Raw genomic sequence first — 18,957 nt, forward strand, 5'->3', positions numbered from 1 at the left:
AAAAACCCCATCGTCGCCTCCACGATCCTCCACAGCATCCACCAGCGTTCAGCTCTCCATACCCCAGACGCTGGAGCGGAAACGCAAATATAGTGCAACCCAACCGCATGCCCAAGCCCTTAATGTCCACATCTCCAGATTGCTCAGCCTGGAGATTCTGCCCTATAGGCTAGTAGAGACCAAGGCCTTTCGCAACCTCATGGCGGCGGCCGCCCCTCGGTATTCGGTCCCCAGCCGCCACTACTTTTCCCGATGTGCCGTCCCAGCCCTGCACCAGCACGTGTCAGACAACATCATCCGTGCCCTGACCAACGCCGTTTCTGACAAGGTCCACCTGACCACGGACACGTGGACGAGTGCTGCCGGGCAGGGCCACTATATATCGCTGACGGCACATTGGGTTAACTTGGTGGAGGCTGGGACCGAGTCTGACAATGCGGCTGGTCATATACTGCCAACGCCAAGGATTGCGGGGCCTACCTCGGTCCAGGTGTTTCAGGCCTACTATGCCTCCTCCTCCTCCCACCCCTCCTCCACCTCCTCCTCCGAACTACCATCCGTGGGCATGGCGCCATCAGTCGGTAGCTCTAGGCACAGCAGCAGTGCCGTCGCTAAGCGACAGCAGGCGGTGCTCAAACTGCTGAGCCTAGGCGATAAAAGGCACACCGCCCAAGAACTATTACAGGGCATCACGGCGCAGACTGATCTGTGGCTGGCACCGCTGAACCTGAAGCCAGGCATGGTTGTGTGTGACAACGGCCGTAACCTGGTGGCGGCTCTGCAACTCGGCAGACTGACACATGTGCCATGCCTGGCCCATGTGTTAAATCTGATAGTTCAGCGTTTCCTCAAGACATACCCCAATCTGTCTGATTTGCTCACGAAGGTGCGCCGCATCTGTGCGCATTTCAGGAAGTCCAGCACAGATGCTGCCACTCTCAGGGCAGCGCAGCGCCGCCTCCAACTGCCCGCTCACCGACTGTTGTGCGACGTGCCCACGAGGTGGAATTCAACACTGACCATGTTATCCAGAGTTTACCAGCAGCGCCGAGCCATTGTAGACTGCCAGATGTCAACTTCCACCAGAACTGGTAGTCAGGTCAGTCAGCTTCCTCAAGTCTACAATGAGGAGTGGACGTGGATGTCTGATATCTGTCAGGTGCTGAGTAACTTTGAGGAGTCAACACAGATGGTCAGTGGCGATGCCGCCATCATCAGCCTCACCATCCCGCTGCTTGGCCTGTTAAAAAACTCTCTGATCAGCATGAAGTCGGAAGCTTTGCGCTCGTCACAAGAGACGGGGGAAGAAGATTCCCTTGTTGATAGCCAAAGCACCCTTAGGTCTGTTTCTCAGCGCATATCGGAGGAGGTGGAGGTGGAGGAGGATGAGGAGGAGAATGTTGGCGAGACACAAGAGGGGACCATTGTTGAGTCCTTCACTGTTCAGCGTGTATGGGCAGAAGAAGAGGAGTTGGAGGAGTTGGAGGAGGAGGAAATGGACAGTCAGGCCAGTGAGGGGAGTGAATTCTTACGCGTTGGTACTCTGGCGCATATGGCAGATTTCATGCTAGGCTGCCTATCCCGTGACCCTCGCGTTCAAAGAATTTATTCCAGCACCGATTACTGGGTGTTCACTCTCCTGGACCCACGGTACAAGCAAAATCTTTCCACTCTCATCCCTGGAGAGGAAAGGAGTGTGAGAATGCATGAATACCAGCAGGCCCTGGTGCACAAGCTGAAACAGTATTTCCCTTCTGACAGCGCTAGCGGCAGAGTGCGTAGTTCTGCGGGACAAGTAGCGAGGGAGAGTAGGCGAGCAGGCAGCTTGTCCAGCACTGGCAAGGGTACGCTTTACAAGGCTTTTGCCAGCTTTATGTCACCCCAGCAAGACACTGTCACCTGTCCCCAGTCTCGGCAGAGTAGGGCTGATCTTTACAGAAAGATGGTGAGGGAGTACGTAGCTGACCATACCATCGTCCTAAATGATCACACAGCTCCCTACAACTACTGGGTTTCAAAGCTGGACATGTGGCACGAACTGGCGCTGTACGCCTTGGAGGTTCTTGCCTGCCCTGCCGCTAGCGTCTTGTCCGAGCGGGTTTTCAGTGCAGCTGGTGGCATCATCACCGATAAGCGTACACGCCTGTCGACTGACAGCGCTGACAGGCTGACGCTTATTAAGATGAATAAAGCCTGGATTTCTCATAATTTCCAATCTCCACCAGGTGAAGGAAGCTCAACCTGAATAATTTATCCACTCCTCCTCCTCCTCATTTTCCTCCTTCTCCTCCTCTTTGTAGAGTAAAGCAGAGGAAACTGGCTATTTTTTGACAGGGCCCACTGGCTCTAGCTATAGTACTTTATGCATTTAATTTTTCTGGAGGGCCACCGACCCGGTCCTCTGTTTTAAACAATTTTTGGGAGTGCCACATACAGGCACTCAATCTATTCAATTTTTCTGGAGGGCCACCTACCTGTTCCTCTGGTTTGAAAACTTTTTTGGACTGCCACATACAGGCACTCAATCTATTCCATTTTACTGGAGGGCCACCTACCTGCTCCTCTGGTTTGAAAACTTTTTTGGACTGCCACATACAGGCACTCAATCTATTCAATTTTTCTGGAGGGCCACCTACCTGCTCCTCTGGTTTGAAAACTTTTTTGGACTGCCACATACAGGCACTCAATCTATTCAATTTTTCTGGAGGGCCACCTACCTGCTCCTCTGGTTTGAAAACTTTTTTGGACTGCCACATACAGGCACTCAATCTATTTCATTTTTCTGGAGGGCCACCTACCTGCTCCTCTGGTTTGAAAACTTTTTTGGACTGCCACATACAGTCACTATCCAAATTAAATTGTCTCCATAGCAGCCTCCACACGTTGTCTCCATTGCTACCTCCAAAAGTCGTCCATATAGCTGCCTCCATACATCGTCCCCTTATCAAACGAGGTGTGTCAGGCAGAAATTTGGGTTGTTTTCATGGATTCCACATCAAAGTTGTTAACTTTGTTGCCACCCTGCTGTGTTATCCACAAAATATACTGGCAAACTTTTATCATTTACCAATATTATTTCAGCGCTTCTTGCGCATCTGTTTACATTCCCCTCACTCGCCATATCCTAAACTTATAAGAACGCTACTACACTTGATCTTATACAAAAGGTTCTTAGAAGTGCTGTTTGGGGAGTAGCCTAGAGACAGGGGCTTGGATTGGCGAAAGCTCACCTGGCAGCGGAGCGCCAGCTCCATGCGCATCATGCGCTTCTTGCGCATCTGTTTACATTCCCCTCACCCGCCATATCCTAAACTTATAAGAACGCTACTACACTTGATCTTATACAAAAGGTTCTTAGAAGTGCTGTTTGGGGAGTAGCCTAGAGACAGGGGCTTGGATTGGCAAAAGCTCACCTGGCAGCGGAGCGCCAGCTCCATGCGCATCATGCGCTTCTTGCGCATCTGTTTACATTCCCCTCACCCGCCATATCCCAAACTTATAAGAACGCTACTACACTTGATCTTATACAAAAGGTTCTTAGAAGTGCTGTTTGGGGAGTAGCCTAGAGACAGGGGCTTGGATTGGCGAAAGCTCGCCTGGCAGCGGAGCGCCAGCTTCATGCCAAGATCCAACTAACATAGTTTTAACTGCAGCACCTTTAATCTACTACTAGTTCACTGCCTCCATACATGGTCCCCTTATCAAACGAGCTGTGTCAGGCAGAATTTTGGGTTGTTTTCATGGCTTCCATGTTAACTTTGTCGCCACCCTGCTGTGTAATCCACAAAATATACTGGCAAACTTTTATCATGTACCGATATTATTTGAGCGCTTCTTGCTCACCTCCTTTGGTTCCTCTCTGCCACCCATTGGTTTGAAGCCTGAGTCCATTTAGGGTATGTCGCCATGCCACTCTCTAGCCTGCCGCTGCATGCCGTCCCCTATAGTGTCAGGGTCAATTATTGGATGTTTTAGATGCTATCTAGCTTCATTCTGTCACTCTGTCATGGCCATGCTGTTGCCCATAATTTTGACATAATGGTGCGATTAAGCAGCCTCAGAGGCATCCATGCATGCTGCCCCTGCTGTTTCCTGTCCATTTCCGTGGTGTTTCCATCCTTTTCTGTGGTTCCCAGGTGTTTGGCCAAGCTTCCCTGTGCAGAGCCTTGGTCCCCTTGAAAAATGCTCGAGTCTCCCATTGACTACAATGGGGCTCGTTATTCGAGACGAGCACTCGAGCATCGGGAAAAGTTCGTCTCGAATAACGAGTACCCGAGCATTTTAGTACTCTCTCATCTCTAAATATGAGGCCTAGCACTTCCCTACCCCCAATTAGGGGTAACTAGAGTACATCTTTACACTGTGAGGGCAATTGTGGGGGCATATCAATACTTTCTTTTGCACAAGCCCCTCAGGTAAAGCTGTCCTTTGTGGTGTCATCCATTGTTACAGAAACAGCAATGTGTGCAATCCATATCTCCATCCCATCTTTGTCATTCTGATGCCTGGTAACTCTGGCGTCTGTACAGAATAGATGAAAAAGCACCAGCACTGCTTAAAAGGGAACTGGTCATCAAAAAATGGCCTAATAAACTATTACCAGAATGTTGTCAAGCACCTGAACAGCTTCTAGATCATGTTGCTTTCATGGCCAAGTGTGGTGACGTTATCTAGACAATCAACTTTGACATGAGATGTAAATTGGTTGTATACAGTCAAGAAGGCAGAGACTTTAACACTAAAGTCAAGCTTTCCCCACCTAACCCACCTTTTTACCTGTGATTAACCATCTCTCCTGAAGTCTGGCAAATGATGTCAGTGATGTGCCTGTATGCAGCAGTATTAGTTACAATGAAGGGGCTGTTCTGAGGCAAGGAAAGCTTGACTTCAGTGTAGACTTTTTACAATCAATTTATATTTCACTTGAAAAGTTGATTTTCTGGATAATGCCACAACACTGTGCCATTAGAGAAACATGATCTGGAAGGTGTTCAGCTGCTTCACAACATACTGTTAGTTTTTTATTAGACCAATTTCAGTGAAACAGAAACTCCCTTTATTCACCAAATATGTGTAACCAAAGTTGTGAATAAACAGTTCTCTGATTCATTGAGAACTTAAGGAGTATTACTGCTTCCAGTACAGACAGTACAGTATAGGTTCTGTAGGTTTGTTCTTAAGTTGAATTTGTATGTAAGTCAGAACTGTATATTTTATTATTGTAACCCGGAGCCGGCGTCAGAAGTTTGACGTAATAGTACTACAACTTGCGGGAACACACCTCCTGCGATGCAGTACTATTATGTCAAATGTCGGTAAGGGGTTAAACGCCGTACAATATTGGATCTGCTTACGTCTAAATGTTGACTTATAATTAAAACCATAATGTCTGGACATCATGCTTAGTTTTTCTCCTTCTGCATGCCTAGATCTGTGTTCAGCACTATGCTGTTAACTACAGAGCAATCTACAGTTTCTTCTTTGATCTGGACTAACTGCACAGCAGGAAGTTTGATTTTCACTGCAAATAATATATACTGTAAGCCATTATTTATAGGAGTGGACCACGGTGAATTGTTAATAAGCACTCTGCAGGGTCACACTGAGTTAGCTGGAAGTTATTACAAACCTCTGCCGATTTAGGACTGTAACAGTACAGAGCTTTAAAACACCTCATAGAATTTCAGCTTAATAGACCAGTAGTAAATCTGACCCTCAGAAGCCATTTAATGCTTCACCCAGATGTATCCACAAGTCTGTTTGTGTTTTGCTTCATTGGGACTGCTACTGTTCAACAATTACAGTGTGTCAGCATCACTTCCCCAGCTTACAGCAGAAAACTGTAGTCACTCTCACATCATAAGTATACAATACAAAAATATTTAGATTTTCCGATATAATTTCTATATCAGTTTAGTATCTTTTATTCATAGAAACAAAAACTATGGATATACTTAAAGAGGGCCTTTCACCACCTCACACATGTGGAGACAAGCATACCAACCTGTAGGGGCTGCTGCACATAAAAGTTCCCCTGAATCTGAACGGTCCTAGTATTTCACCATTCTAATCTATTTTATGTCAGAGAGGAGGAGCTGGAGGCGTGTTTTATGTTAATCTTCTCTCATATGGTCCAATCAGCAGCAGGCAATGTCAGAGAAGCTACTATGAACAGTAGTGAGCTAAGCAAAGGCAATGTAAATGCAAAAATAACATGATGTAAATGTGATATGAAGGCAGGCGTGATTTAAAATCAAACGCAAAAGTGATGCAAAAACATAGAACATCATATAAAAGTATTTATATTAAAATTAGTCAAACATTACGTTTACATGGTGTTTGCGCTCACATTGCATTTTCTTTTGTATTTGCGTTGCATTTTTGGTTACGTGGTGTTTCTGATGACATGGCACTTGTGTTGAGGGGCTGTTCTGGCTTTTGCCTTTCTGTGGTATTTTATGTGGTGTTTGTATTGGCTTTACACTTCCGCCTACATGCAGTTTACAGTCAAATCGCATTAGGGTTATATGTGGCCTTTGCGAATAAAAAGTATTTACGTGGAGTTTGCATATAGTTTAAGCTTACACAGCGTTAGCGTCACATTTCTGTTTGCATGCCTTTTGCCATTACATGGCGTTTGAGTCGAACTTGCAAATACATTGCATTTGTGTTCTACACGCTGTTTGTGTTTTACAGTGCATACACACTTACATGGAGTTTGCGTCCCATTTATTTGATGTTTGCATCACTTTTGTGAAAACGTGGCATTTGCATCCCATTTACAAAGCATTTCAGTTTACATGGGGTTTGTGTCACAATTCTGTTGCTGTTGCATTTAGATGGAGTTTGTGTGGCATTTGTAATTACATGACATTTGTATTTTCATGGCGTTTGTGATTTTATTGCATTTATGTCATGTTTGCATTTACATTTACGTGACGTGAAAGGTCCTCTTTAACACCTAAAGGATGTTGCGGTTTTTCGTTAATTTCTTGCTTTCCACCTTCAAAAATATAACTTTTTAATTTTTCCATGTACAGAGCTGTGTGAGCGCTTATTTTCTCATAACAAATCGCATTATTTATTATTCCATGCCGTGTACAGGGAAGCTGGAAAAAAATTCCAAATGTGGTAAAATTGTCAAAAAAACCCACATTTTTGTCACTTTCTTGTGGGTTCACTTTTTACTGCTTTCACTGTGCGCTCCAAATGATATGTCTAGGTACGATCACGGTGATACCAAACTTATATAGGCATATTGGTTTTTTTAAACATTTTCAAAAACTAAAACATTGGAACAGATTTATCAAGCTGTCTGAAAGTCAGAATATTTCTAGTTGCCCATGGCAACCAATCACAGCTCAGCTTTTATTTTACCAGTGCTCATGAATATTTTAAAGGGGAGCTGTGATTGGTTAGCATGGGCAAATGGATATATTCTGACTTTCAGACAGCTTGATAAATCTACTCCAATGTTTAGGAAGATTAGTTTCTCTGTCTTTTAACGCTAATAACTTTTTTTTATACTTTGGTGTACGGATCTGTGTAAGACATAATTTTTTGCGAGATGAGCTGACATTTTCATGGTGTAAAAGTGGCATTTCAAACATTTGGGAACTATTTTTCACTTATGGGGTTCACCACTGGGAATAACCACTTTTATATTTTGATAGATTGGGCATTTTGGGACCCAGCAATACCTAACATGTTTGTGATTCTTACTGTTTATTTACTATAGTTTTATATCAGTTGTAGGGAATAGGGGGTGATTTGAATTTTTAAAAAAATTTAATTTTTTAATTTTTTTTTTACATTGTTTTAGACCACCTAGGCTTTTTTTAACCCTAGATGGTCTGATCATTCCTTATATATCCTACAATAGTACTGTAAAAGATAATCTATCATTATGAAAATGCTATTTAGTCTACTGGCATCATGTTATAACGAATGAGCTGGACAGGCTGATGTATAACTGAGGAAAGATTCAGTGTAACTTTTTACACTGCACGTTAGATTTTTAAAAAGCTTTTTTACCATAACTACCACTGTTTTATACTATTCTTTAATATATCTGGAAGAGGCTAGCAGGATTGAAGTCAGTTTATAAAAAGAAATTTCTAAAGTAAATTAAAAAAAAGTAATGATAAACCAATTCTGCTTACTAGATTTTGCATGTCTTGTAGACACTGCAGTACAAAGCAATGATCTCACACAGTAGGGAATATAATTACAATACTTAAATCAAAGCCTCAAAAAGTCCAGCCAGCTCCAAAAGATGTAGAAACTATGATATACACTCACTGTCATATACAGTTTGTGAAAGCACCCAGCTCCATGCATTCTTTACAATGGGGTGCAAAAATATTCATATCCCTTGCTCCTCATTGCTAAAGCTGCAAACTTTAATATAGTTTATTGATATTTTATGATATAGAGCAGTGATGGCAAACCTTTTAGAGGCCGAGTGCCTAAACTACAACAAAGACCCAATTATTTATTGCAAAGTGCCAGCGCAGAAATGTAATTTGTGATTTATACTCCCTTCTCTGTCACAGTTTTCATTGATACCAGCATGCTGAGGACACCAATAAAGCAGAAAATAGTCCCAGGTACAGCTGTCACTTTAATATAGCTCTGTGCACAGCAAGTCCTGGGCTGTCTGGGACTGCAGGAAGATACCTGGAGTCCTCTCTGGTGATGGCCTGAGTGCCCACAGAAAGGGCTCCGAGTGCCACCTCTGGCACCAGTGCCATAGGTTAGCCATCACTGATATAGAGCAACACAAAAACCAAGTATATTTGAAGAAAATTATACTTGCTTCTGCAAAGTTTTGCAAATAACAAAAAAATTGCAAAGACAAAGTCTGTAATTTACATAAAACTCATTTTACAATTTCAGGGGAAGGTCAAATATATACTGACTAGTTTAGCACCAAACTAGTGAATGTTAATATGTTTTGCTGAGAAAACTTTTATATACTATATAATCCTCTATTTATGACTTTTTAACCAAGTGATCTGCAGATGTTATGGACATACAATACACAATTGGGTGAATTATTCAGTGAATTTATTAAGCACTCTTTAAATAAATAGCAACCTCACATACTGATGCACAAAATTACTAGTCTTCTTTTGCCAAATATGGAACATATGTTTAAAACACACTGTGCAAGTAAGTGGAGAGCTACAAAATCATTACAAGTGTGGCAGACCGTTCAAGCATCTGGAATAAAGGACTTTTTACCCACCAATGTGTATTTACGTTAAAGCATACTTCACAGAATCCCCTAGTGGAGCATCAAAGTCCATGCACGCCTGCAAGGCGGGCCTAATTGGCAAAGTCTCCGCAAGGAAAACTCTTACTCCCTGACCCTATATACACACACTTGGAACTTTCATTTGTAACAATATTGTCATAAATTGCCTACCAGCCCAATGGGATTTACCAGTTCACTGAGTTACAGTGAATATCTAAATTATTTTCTCCCTTGGAACACAAGAAAATACTCATAAACAAATACTGATTAGTCACAGTGGGACACCATACCGGAACCTAATTAAAGTTATCTGTGAACTTTAATAGTAAATTCAATGAAGATGGAATAAAAGATCTTTATAAGAGAGCTTTATACTATAGGTAATCTAATGATCTACTTTACCTGTCTCCATTTTGCCATCCTGCGCAGCAGGTCCATCTGGAATGACACTCTTTACTTGCAGAAATTCATCTGGTTCATCACCCCCAATAATGGTAAATCCAAAGCCCATGTTGCTTTTCTTTAGAGTGGTGCTCAGAAATGTTCCTTTAAGCTGTGAGGCATCTCGTGTAAAAAGTGGCTTTTCTATATCAAAACAAAACTGGATTAATAATTGAAACAATACAAGGTGCATATTTACATTCGGTATACATCCTAATAATCAGTGCTCTGTTGAGTTAGGATGTATTTATACATCATGCCCACTTCTCCCCTGCAGCATTCATATGTTTAACATCCAAGACTAGTGCCAGTTCCAAACGTGGGTGTTTTGTAAAGACAAACTCTGGGTATGATGCTGAGCAGGTGCACTCAAAATTTTTGGTGAGGCCTGTTTTCAGTGGAACCTATCTTGTTAAACCACTTTCATGATCTTAGCCACCATGCTGTAGCTCAGTTTCAGGCAATCTACCTATAGCCTAAGTCATCTTTATGTAGAGCAACATTTTTTTTTCCCGATCACATAGGTCACATAGGTCTTTTCAATCAGGGCCATTTTGAACTTCCAGTGACCAGTATGCAATTGTGAGAACAATAACCAAATTGAACACACCTAAGACCTTGTAACACTAACAAGTCACATGACACTGGGCAGGGGAAATGACTAATTAACACAATTTAAACATTTTGCTAATATTTTGCGAGCTCACCAAATTTACTTATACAAGCTGTAGACCGACTATTGTATCAAATAAAAATTTTCAGATGTATGAGGTGTACTCACTTTTATGATATACTCTATGTTGCCTGGCAAAGACTAAACCCAACCAATTTCTGACAGCCCTGGTGCACAAAAAGCAAATGTACAAAGGCAAAATCAGTGCTAAATAATTATCAACACTTTGTACCTCTAAAAACTTGAGCCTGCATTGGCTGAGTTCCCAATTCTGTTGCAGGCATGTTGTGCTGAATAAGCTTCCTTTTTGCTTCCAACACTGGATTTTCAAATTGGGTTCTTCTGTTTATGTGACTGGTTGACAGAAGACATAAAGATATAAATTATTACAGATCTTTCAAATCCATTTTTTCACATTTCATGAAAAGTGATGCAAGCCAATAAAATATTGATTGAATGTACAGTATGCTAACAAATAATGCAGAATAAAACAGCACATTTTGCTTAGAATTCATAAAAATGCAATAAACACACAAAAATTACATACAAAAACTGAAGTAAACTAAATTAATTTTACAAAGTTGGCGTTAATGAAACTATGAAACAGGTTAAATAGGTTAAATACCTTACTTTTCTAAAAGGTTTATGATTTACAATTAACATGTTTTATTTTCTTATTAACATTAAGAGGAATTCTAACAGAAAAAAAAGTAAAACAAGTGTAGAAGAATGCTGATCATATCAAATTGTTGATGTTGTTCTCCATAGGATTACAGCTATCCAATTTTACAGTTGTATCCATATTCTGCAGTGGTATCTCTTAAAGGAGTTAAAACTAAAATTAATTATGGACCTCATTTTTTGTGATAAATGTATCACATAACAGTGAATATCCAAAGAAGCCTGAGTCAAGTTTTTAAATAAGGAAAGAAGGTCAAATGAGATATTGAAATTTTTGTAGATAACACATGGCCACATGCAGTACAGTACTCTAGCGTCAAGATGGCTCATTTAAAATTATATCTTTATGAAATACTATATATAACATTATTGTTATTCAGTTTATATTGAATAATATAGTTATAATATTATAACTATATAATAATATAATATAGTTAAATACATGTATTAGACAATTTATTTCACCTATAATGCCACAAAGTGCTTTTAAACATACTGTTTGCCAGAAATCTTTACTGGCGGTTTTTCAAGGCATTCCGGACAATTTATTCGGGGTTCCTAGTTTTTCTAGTGTGACAGTATTGTGGGACTTGCAAATCAGTGGCCTCAGCGGAACCTTAGATAAGTGATATTTCTGACCCAACCGGAAGTGTTTGTACGTGAGCAGCAGTAGCTGGAGCAGGGCATATACAGTTTTCTTTTTTAGTAACTAATTATTTTTTATGGAGTAACCAGTCGCTTTAAAAGATATTTCTAGATTTTATGAAAAAACTTCTTAAAACCTTACTATGTTCCATTTCTATGTTATTTCTGGTAGATGGACAATTTGCTAGCATTCTACTTGTCAATGTCTTCTTAAAAAATGTAACATGGTCATAGTTGAACAGTGCCAGCCTGTGTAGGGCAGGAATAATAGTTATTTATTCATATATTTTCATGAATTGATGAAAGGTGCAAAACAGAACTATATGAAACAAAGTTCTATCAATGATCTAACATAATAGCAATTTCATCAGAGTATTGAGGAGTTTTTTTAATAATTTTTTTCAGAAAATAAGCAAAAAGTTAAATCGTTAACTTACTCAACATAGTATGTGCCGTAGATAGGATCATCAATTTTCTCCCAGCCATAGGGAAGTTCTGCAAGAAAAACCTAGAATTATTGCACAATTGTAACAAGCGAGATACAACCACAAAAAGACCAAGGAGCTGAAAGACAGTTTTACAGTGCAGGATAATTTAAAAGCAATAAAAAAGAATGCAATTTAAACTATTACATATATTTTTATAAGACAACATTTCTATTGGTTGTCAATTAAAATTCCACATCTTGAACCAAACTAAAAACATTTATTTTCATCTCTTATTTTCATCAGGAAAACGGCTAGTAAAATGTTTTAAACTGAATGATGAGATTTGAATATGTAACAATCTGGTGCTGCTCATAGTCACCACATGATGTCCAAAAATATAATTGCTTCTGAAAATTCCCTAGACGCTTCCTTGATGCTTTAATTTACCTTGTATTAGCAGCTTCCTGCAGCATATTTAAAGAATGCATTTGAAGGTTGTGTTTCCTATAAAGCATCAACCCAAGGCAGCCCTGGGGTTCTATCTGAGCCCAGGGGTGTCATGACCACCATTGGCAACCCATGATTGATTTGCAGGGGTTCTGGTAACTTAGGAGAAGGAGCACTCTCCTTCACCTTTCCATTTACACTAATTTCAGCTGCTGGAGCAGGGGTCTAGCATTTCCCAGGTCCTGTGGAAATTGCATGCGATTACTAGACATAACTGTCCGCCCTTTCTGTGGGCACCCAGGCCTTCACCCCAGCACAGAATTTGCTAGACGTGACTCAAGGCTTCCTCCTGCGGTCCAAGACAGCCATGGACATGCTATGCTCAGTGTGATACCTCCTTGGCTGTCAGGACTACACAAGAAGCAAGAAGGTGTGGACAGAGATGGATTATCACTGGAGCTCCTGCTCTGGGTCCCCTGATTCTTCCTATTCAAGGTACCCAGGAAGAAATCTATAATCCAAATTTCTCCATCTTCTTTCTATTGTATTTGTTTGTTTGTTGAAACTTGTGATACAGCTGGGATCAATAGATTACTGCTTAAATTGTCGGGTCGGTACTTTGCAACATAAAAGTAGGTTTTGGTTGTAGGTTGGGCACTCTGTCTCGGAAGGTTCGCCATCACTGACCTAGGACATACAGTTACGTTTATTTGCACCAAGGTCAGTATTTATAATATTGTTAATGACCTTCTCAAAAGAAGTGGAGTAAATAGATCTAGAAAATATATAAACAGATTTTTGCTCCTACACAAAGACTACTTCACTTAAATTGGAGGTCTAACTGCAAAATGTATCCATATTCTTTAGCTAAAGGAATAATCTAATAATAAACATCTTACAAAGATGCCCAGCAGACTTTCCATTCTGGTCTGTAAACTGTCTAAGGTTTACAAGGATTGAGTTGGAAAACCCCACACGCAGCGGGCTCTTCCACACCAGTAATGCTGGCTTATTGTATGTGGCTGGCTACACAAAATAGACGGGGACCTCACATTCATTTTCTTTAATATGTTATTAAAATAAACAAAAAATCTTTAACCAGGTAGCTTCCTACATTTTATTATTGAATAATGACATTACTCCTTGAGAATGTATTTTATTTTTCTGTAAAGAATGCTTAGTGGTATAACTTACGGTCAGTAAACTCAGTTAAAATATATTTTCAACTTTTTAAATTATATTTACAAATTTTCAAGATATTTGTTTTATGTTTCTGATCAAACAAATTGTTTCTAATAGTAACAGAAGACTAACCCTGATCATGTCCGGCTGGCGAATGACCTTTTACAAGAGAGAGCCTGGATGCACCCGTGTCAGCATAAAGGATCAGGATGGGTTTAAAGGGAATCTACCACCACGAATCTCCCTATAAAAGGTAGATCGGGTGGTAGGTGGATCAATAGGACGTGAGGATAGCCCTTCTAAGGGCTAATCCTCACGTCCACGCACTGTTTTGGTAACTTTTATAATCTCTATATGCAAATTTTGTAATGCAGCTACTGGGGCGTGAAGTAGCCGTAGCTGAGGCTACACGACACGACTACTCCACGCCCCAGTAGCCTCATTATTCCTCCTACCCACAATCTTTGGCGCGCAGCTCCTCGTAGCTGCGCGCCCTCGTCCGACGAACCTGCCGTCTGCGCAGGCGGTCTTCTGTTACTATTGGCAACAATTTGTTTGATCAGATACATAAAGCAAATATCTTGAAAACTTGTAAATATCATTTAAAAAGTTGAAAATCTATTTTAACTGAGTTTACTGACTATTATTCAGCTGCGGCTACTCCACTCCCCAGTAGCCGCATAACAAAATTTGCATATGGAGATTATAGGAGTTACCGAAACAGTGCGTGGACGTGAGGATTAGCCCTTAAAAGGGCTATCCTCACATCCTATTGATCCATCTACCTTTATAGGGTGGTAGGTTCCCTTTAAGTCTTTGGATCTACTGAGCAGTAAGCCCATTTCTGTGCAATAGGTACTCTCAGAAAGGACAATCATAGCATAATCCACAGCAACTCAAGGGACAATAGGAGACTAATGCTTCAAAGAGTTGTATCTTTTAGTTTAAAATGTAAATATCAGCCCATACCATTTGCAATAGTTTAATCTTCATGGATATTTATGATCACTGTTACATAATGTGAACACCCTAGCCTTTGTAAAAACCCATTAGGATTGTATCATTGTTAGGTTATCTTTTGCTCATTTAAACACCTGATCCCCAAAACAAGACATTGTTTCCACATAAACTTCAGAGAGCTGCAGGGAAATAAAAATATATTTTCTAATATACATAATTACATAAATGGGTAATATATCTTATTTCTTTAAAGATTGTAGTTATAGAAGCTGCCATTGGCTAGTTTAAATCATTGGGGAGATTTATCAGAAGTGCCTGAGAGCATAACTGTTCTAATTGCCCACGGCAACTAATCAGAGCTCATCTTTCATTTTCCCACACTTATAAAAAAGTAAAGCTGCGCTCTGATTGGTTTCCACGGCACCTAGACCAGTTTTACCTCAGACAATTGACAATGATGGGATTCCTGTTTTCTAAAGGTTACTCAAGGTCATAGGCTTTGAAGGCCAATGACCACAAGTAACCCCATAAATTGCAATTAATGGTTTGGTGGAGCTTGCAGGCACAGTTTGGTTCATCTGTTCATACTATGAAATTGTTTCCATTATTGATGGATATGTTGAGAAAAGGATCTTGTATAACAAAGCTCACAAGTACCAACCAACAAGAAATGTCAGGACCACATATTCACTTCAGAATACTTAATTTATAATTATTTCAATCAAAGTATAAAAGTATTTAGTCAAGTGTAACAGAAAGCAAGGGAATGATATTTTACAGGGGAAGTCATTTAAAAAAAATTCTAGAAATAAAATTAGCAAGGCTTAATGTTTATTTAGGCTGTGTAATTACAACAAATTGTAAAGTGATCGACCTATAAGTGGGGGTTTCATTATTTAAAGCGTAAATAAACTTATAATAAGATTTTATACATTTCTAGTACATAGAATAATACTAAACGTTGTCATATATTTTATTGAGGAAATCCATGGGATTAGCCAGCACTCTTAAAAAAACCTTTATTGATTACTCTGTTCCATGGAGGCAGGAGAGCTGCAGTATGCAGTCAAGCTAACCCTCCTCCAGACTGAGGCTGACACTGCCAGGCTGGAGAGAATTGCTGTGGGTGAGGTGAGGAAGAGGTTTAGAAAGAGACAGTGGCTTTGTATTAATGGCTCTCCTATATCATTAACCACTCCATCAGGAAGGTGGGGGTTGAGATTCACTCAGGCTGTGAAAAGGTACTGTATATTAACCTTTCTCCTCATCCTTTAGCGAGGAGGAGGGGTAGCTTGACTCTATATTGCAGCTGAGTGGTGGCTCTAATCCCATGGATAAAGGCATCAGTGGAACATAGTATCATGGTATCATAGTATATAAGGCCAGAAAAGACGCAAGTCCATCAGGTTGAACCTCTAAGAATTAAATAAATGTTTTATCCCCATAACCTGTGATATTTTTTCTCTCCAGTAAGTCATCCAGGCCCCTCTTGAACATGTTCATAGGGTCCGCCATAACAACCTCCTGCTGCAGAGACTTCCATAGTCTCACTGCTCTTACAGTAAAGGACCTTTGTCTAGGTTGATGGTAGAATAACCTCTCCTCTAGGTGCAGAGGATGACCCCTTGTTCTGGTGACCGGCCTAGGTATAAAAAGATCTTTGAAAAGATCTTTGTACTGTCCGTTCAGGTATTTGTACATTGTAATGAGGTTACAAGTCGTCTTTTTTCTAAACTGAATAATCCCAAATTTTGTAATCTGTCATTGTATTCTAGTCCCCCCCCCATCCCCCTAATAATCTACATTGCTCTTCTCTGCAACCGTTCCAGTTCTACTACGTCCTTTTTATACACGGGTGCCCAAAACTGTACACAATATTCCATGTGTGGTCTGGACAGGGATTTGTATAATGGCAAAACTATGTCTTTATCATGAGAATCAATTTCTCTCCTTATACATCCCATGATTTTATTTGCTTTTGCAGCAGCCGTCTGGCACTGGTCACTAAAATTAAGTTTACCATCCACCAATACCCCCAAGTCCTTTTCAGCTCCAGTTTTACCAAGTAATTGACTGTTTAGAATATAATTATACTTTTTTTCCATGGCCCAAGTGCATAACTTTACATTTATCTACATTACCACAAATCCCTCTGTAATGCTAAAATATCGACCTCAGTATTTGTTACTTTACACAGCTTAGTGTCATCTGCAAATATTGAAACTTGACTGTGTAAACCCACTCCAAGGTCATTAAAAAAAAAATTAAAAAGAAGTGGCCCCAATACTGACCCCTGTGACACTCCACTGGTAATGTCAACCCAATCTGAGAATGTGCCATTAATGATGACCCTCTGTTTTCTATCAGTCCAGATATACAACATCCACAGCATCCCCCTGGGTTATAAGGTTATGTACAGTGAGATACTCCAGGATAGCATCTCTAACAAACCCCTCAAATATTTTCCCCACAACAGAAGCTAGACTCACAGACCACAGAAGGTAGACTTTTTGATCCTGTTTTTGTATATTGGTACCACATTTGCTATGCGCCAGTCCTGTTGAACATAACCAGTCCTTAGGGAATCTTCAAATACTAAAATTAATGGTCTGTCTATCAAGGTACATAGTATGTAACATGTATAACATGTATGAAGACATCTAAAATCCAATAAACAGAAGTGAGATAGCACTCCACGTAACACCCAACACCTGCTGCTGTTAGTCCCTGATGCCAGGACCCACCATAATCCAGAAAGAAAAGCCGCAGCACTCATCATGTATCCAATAGAATGATGAAGTGTTCTTTATTCAAAAAATAATGACGTTTCAACAAATTGTCTTTCTCAAGCATGCTTGATATGATGAAACTTCACATTATTTTTTAGGTCAATGGAGCCCCTGTTGATTCATTTTTAAAACCTTTTTTTTTCATGAAAACAAGGGCTTAAGAAGCTAACAGAAGAGCAGATACCACATCTGCATGTAAGTGCGCTTGGTTTACAATCCTTCATTCTGGTAGTAGATTTCTTTTAATTTTATGCACATAATATATAAAAATATATCATGCACATTGATCCAAAGTTATGTTTCTTGCCCTAAATTTATTACCGGAAGCTGAAAACAATTCTCATTTCTATTAGGACCTAGTGCAGTTTTAGTGAGTTATAACAACATGAAATTAGTATGTAAAAACCTAATCACACTCAAATAATACCTTTACAGTATATATTATAAAACATAAAAAAAGGCAGCACTCCAAGGCTGTGAAACTAATTCAAGTGGTTTTTAGCCTTTCTCAAGCAGTGCTGGAGTCCTGGCCAGGTCCGAGTGCTGGCAAATATTATCTTAGCAGTGCTGTTGAAACATTTCCACTCTCTCTCATATAATATATATATATAGATATATATATATACACACACACACACACACACACATATCTGTGTGGAGGTAGTTCTAGGACTATTTCATTTGTTATACCATCTGCCGAAATTCCTTATCCTAATACAAGTCTGGAGTGACAGCACCATAAAGAAAATGTGCTGAAAAACTAGCATCTGTTCATTGCTCATGTACAAATCACATATTTTGTTTGTCCCCATGTGGGGATTTTAAAAATTTACTGCCCAATTTGTATTCCAATTTACTAGTGATAAAAAAAGATTTTGGTGCTTAGAAGCCTCATTTTTAAGTTTTGTTTTCTACCTAAGTGTCAGTTTCTTCCTACATGACATTAGTTATGGTATAACAGCTCATGTAAGAATCATGCACACCAATGAGAACTCATGCTCATTATCTCTTCAATATTAATATATAACTAAACTTCCCAAACTAACCATGTCCTAGCAAAATAAAATGTTACTCTGATAATGTTAACAAGCAATATATGAAGAAAAACTACAGTTTTACAAGTTACAGCTTTTGGGAAAATGTCCTATCTTGATTTTACTTAAGAAATATGAAATTGTAAGTGTCCCATATCTGTACATTTTGCAACATTAGAACAACTGTATTCCCTTAAATTCAATGAAATATTATGGAAATATCATGTTCATTTAGAAGGTAAGTAGAGGCCACAAATGATTATTGATACCTTTAGATTATATATAATGAACTCAATGCACTCAAACAACTCCAATATCAGATACAAAAACAATACAATAATACCAATTCATGATATCACTTTACAAACCAGAGTATTACATGTTGCTTAGCCTAGTTGGCCATGACCACCATGGACAT

General features: G+C 39.8%; 1 protein-coding gene across 10 annotated transcripts in view; it reads right to left on the reverse strand.

The window, feature by feature from the left end:
* The window catches only part of MAGI2 (membrane associated guanylate kinase, WW and PDZ domain containing 2), a 546,118-nt gene that overhangs the window by 115,939 nt on the left and 411,222 nt on the right, over positions 1–18,957 (reverse strand). For all 10 annotated transcript variants that reach the window (XR_011854944.1, XM_072147252.1, XM_072147245.1 and 7 more), the window contains 3 exons: positions 12,137–12,194; positions 10,606–10,727; positions 9,662–9,844 (listed from right to left, as the gene is read on the reverse strand). Coding sequence is in view for 9 of the 10 variants with exons in the window: in XM_072147252.1 (XP_072003353.1) it covers positions 9,662–9,844; positions 10,606–10,727; positions 12,137–12,194 (363 nt within the window). In the remaining variant the exon portion in view is untranslated. The remainder of the gene's footprint in view (positions 1–9,661; positions 9,845–10,605; positions 10,728–12,136; positions 12,195–18,957) is intronic.

This window comes from Engystomops pustulosus, chromosome 4 (assembly GCF_040894005.1).
Source record: "Engystomops pustulosus chromosome 4, aEngPut4.maternal, whole genome shotgun sequence".
In the NCBI taxonomy this organism is placed as follows: Eukaryota; Metazoa; Chordata; class Amphibia; order Anura; family Leptodactylidae; genus Engystomops; species Engystomops pustulosus.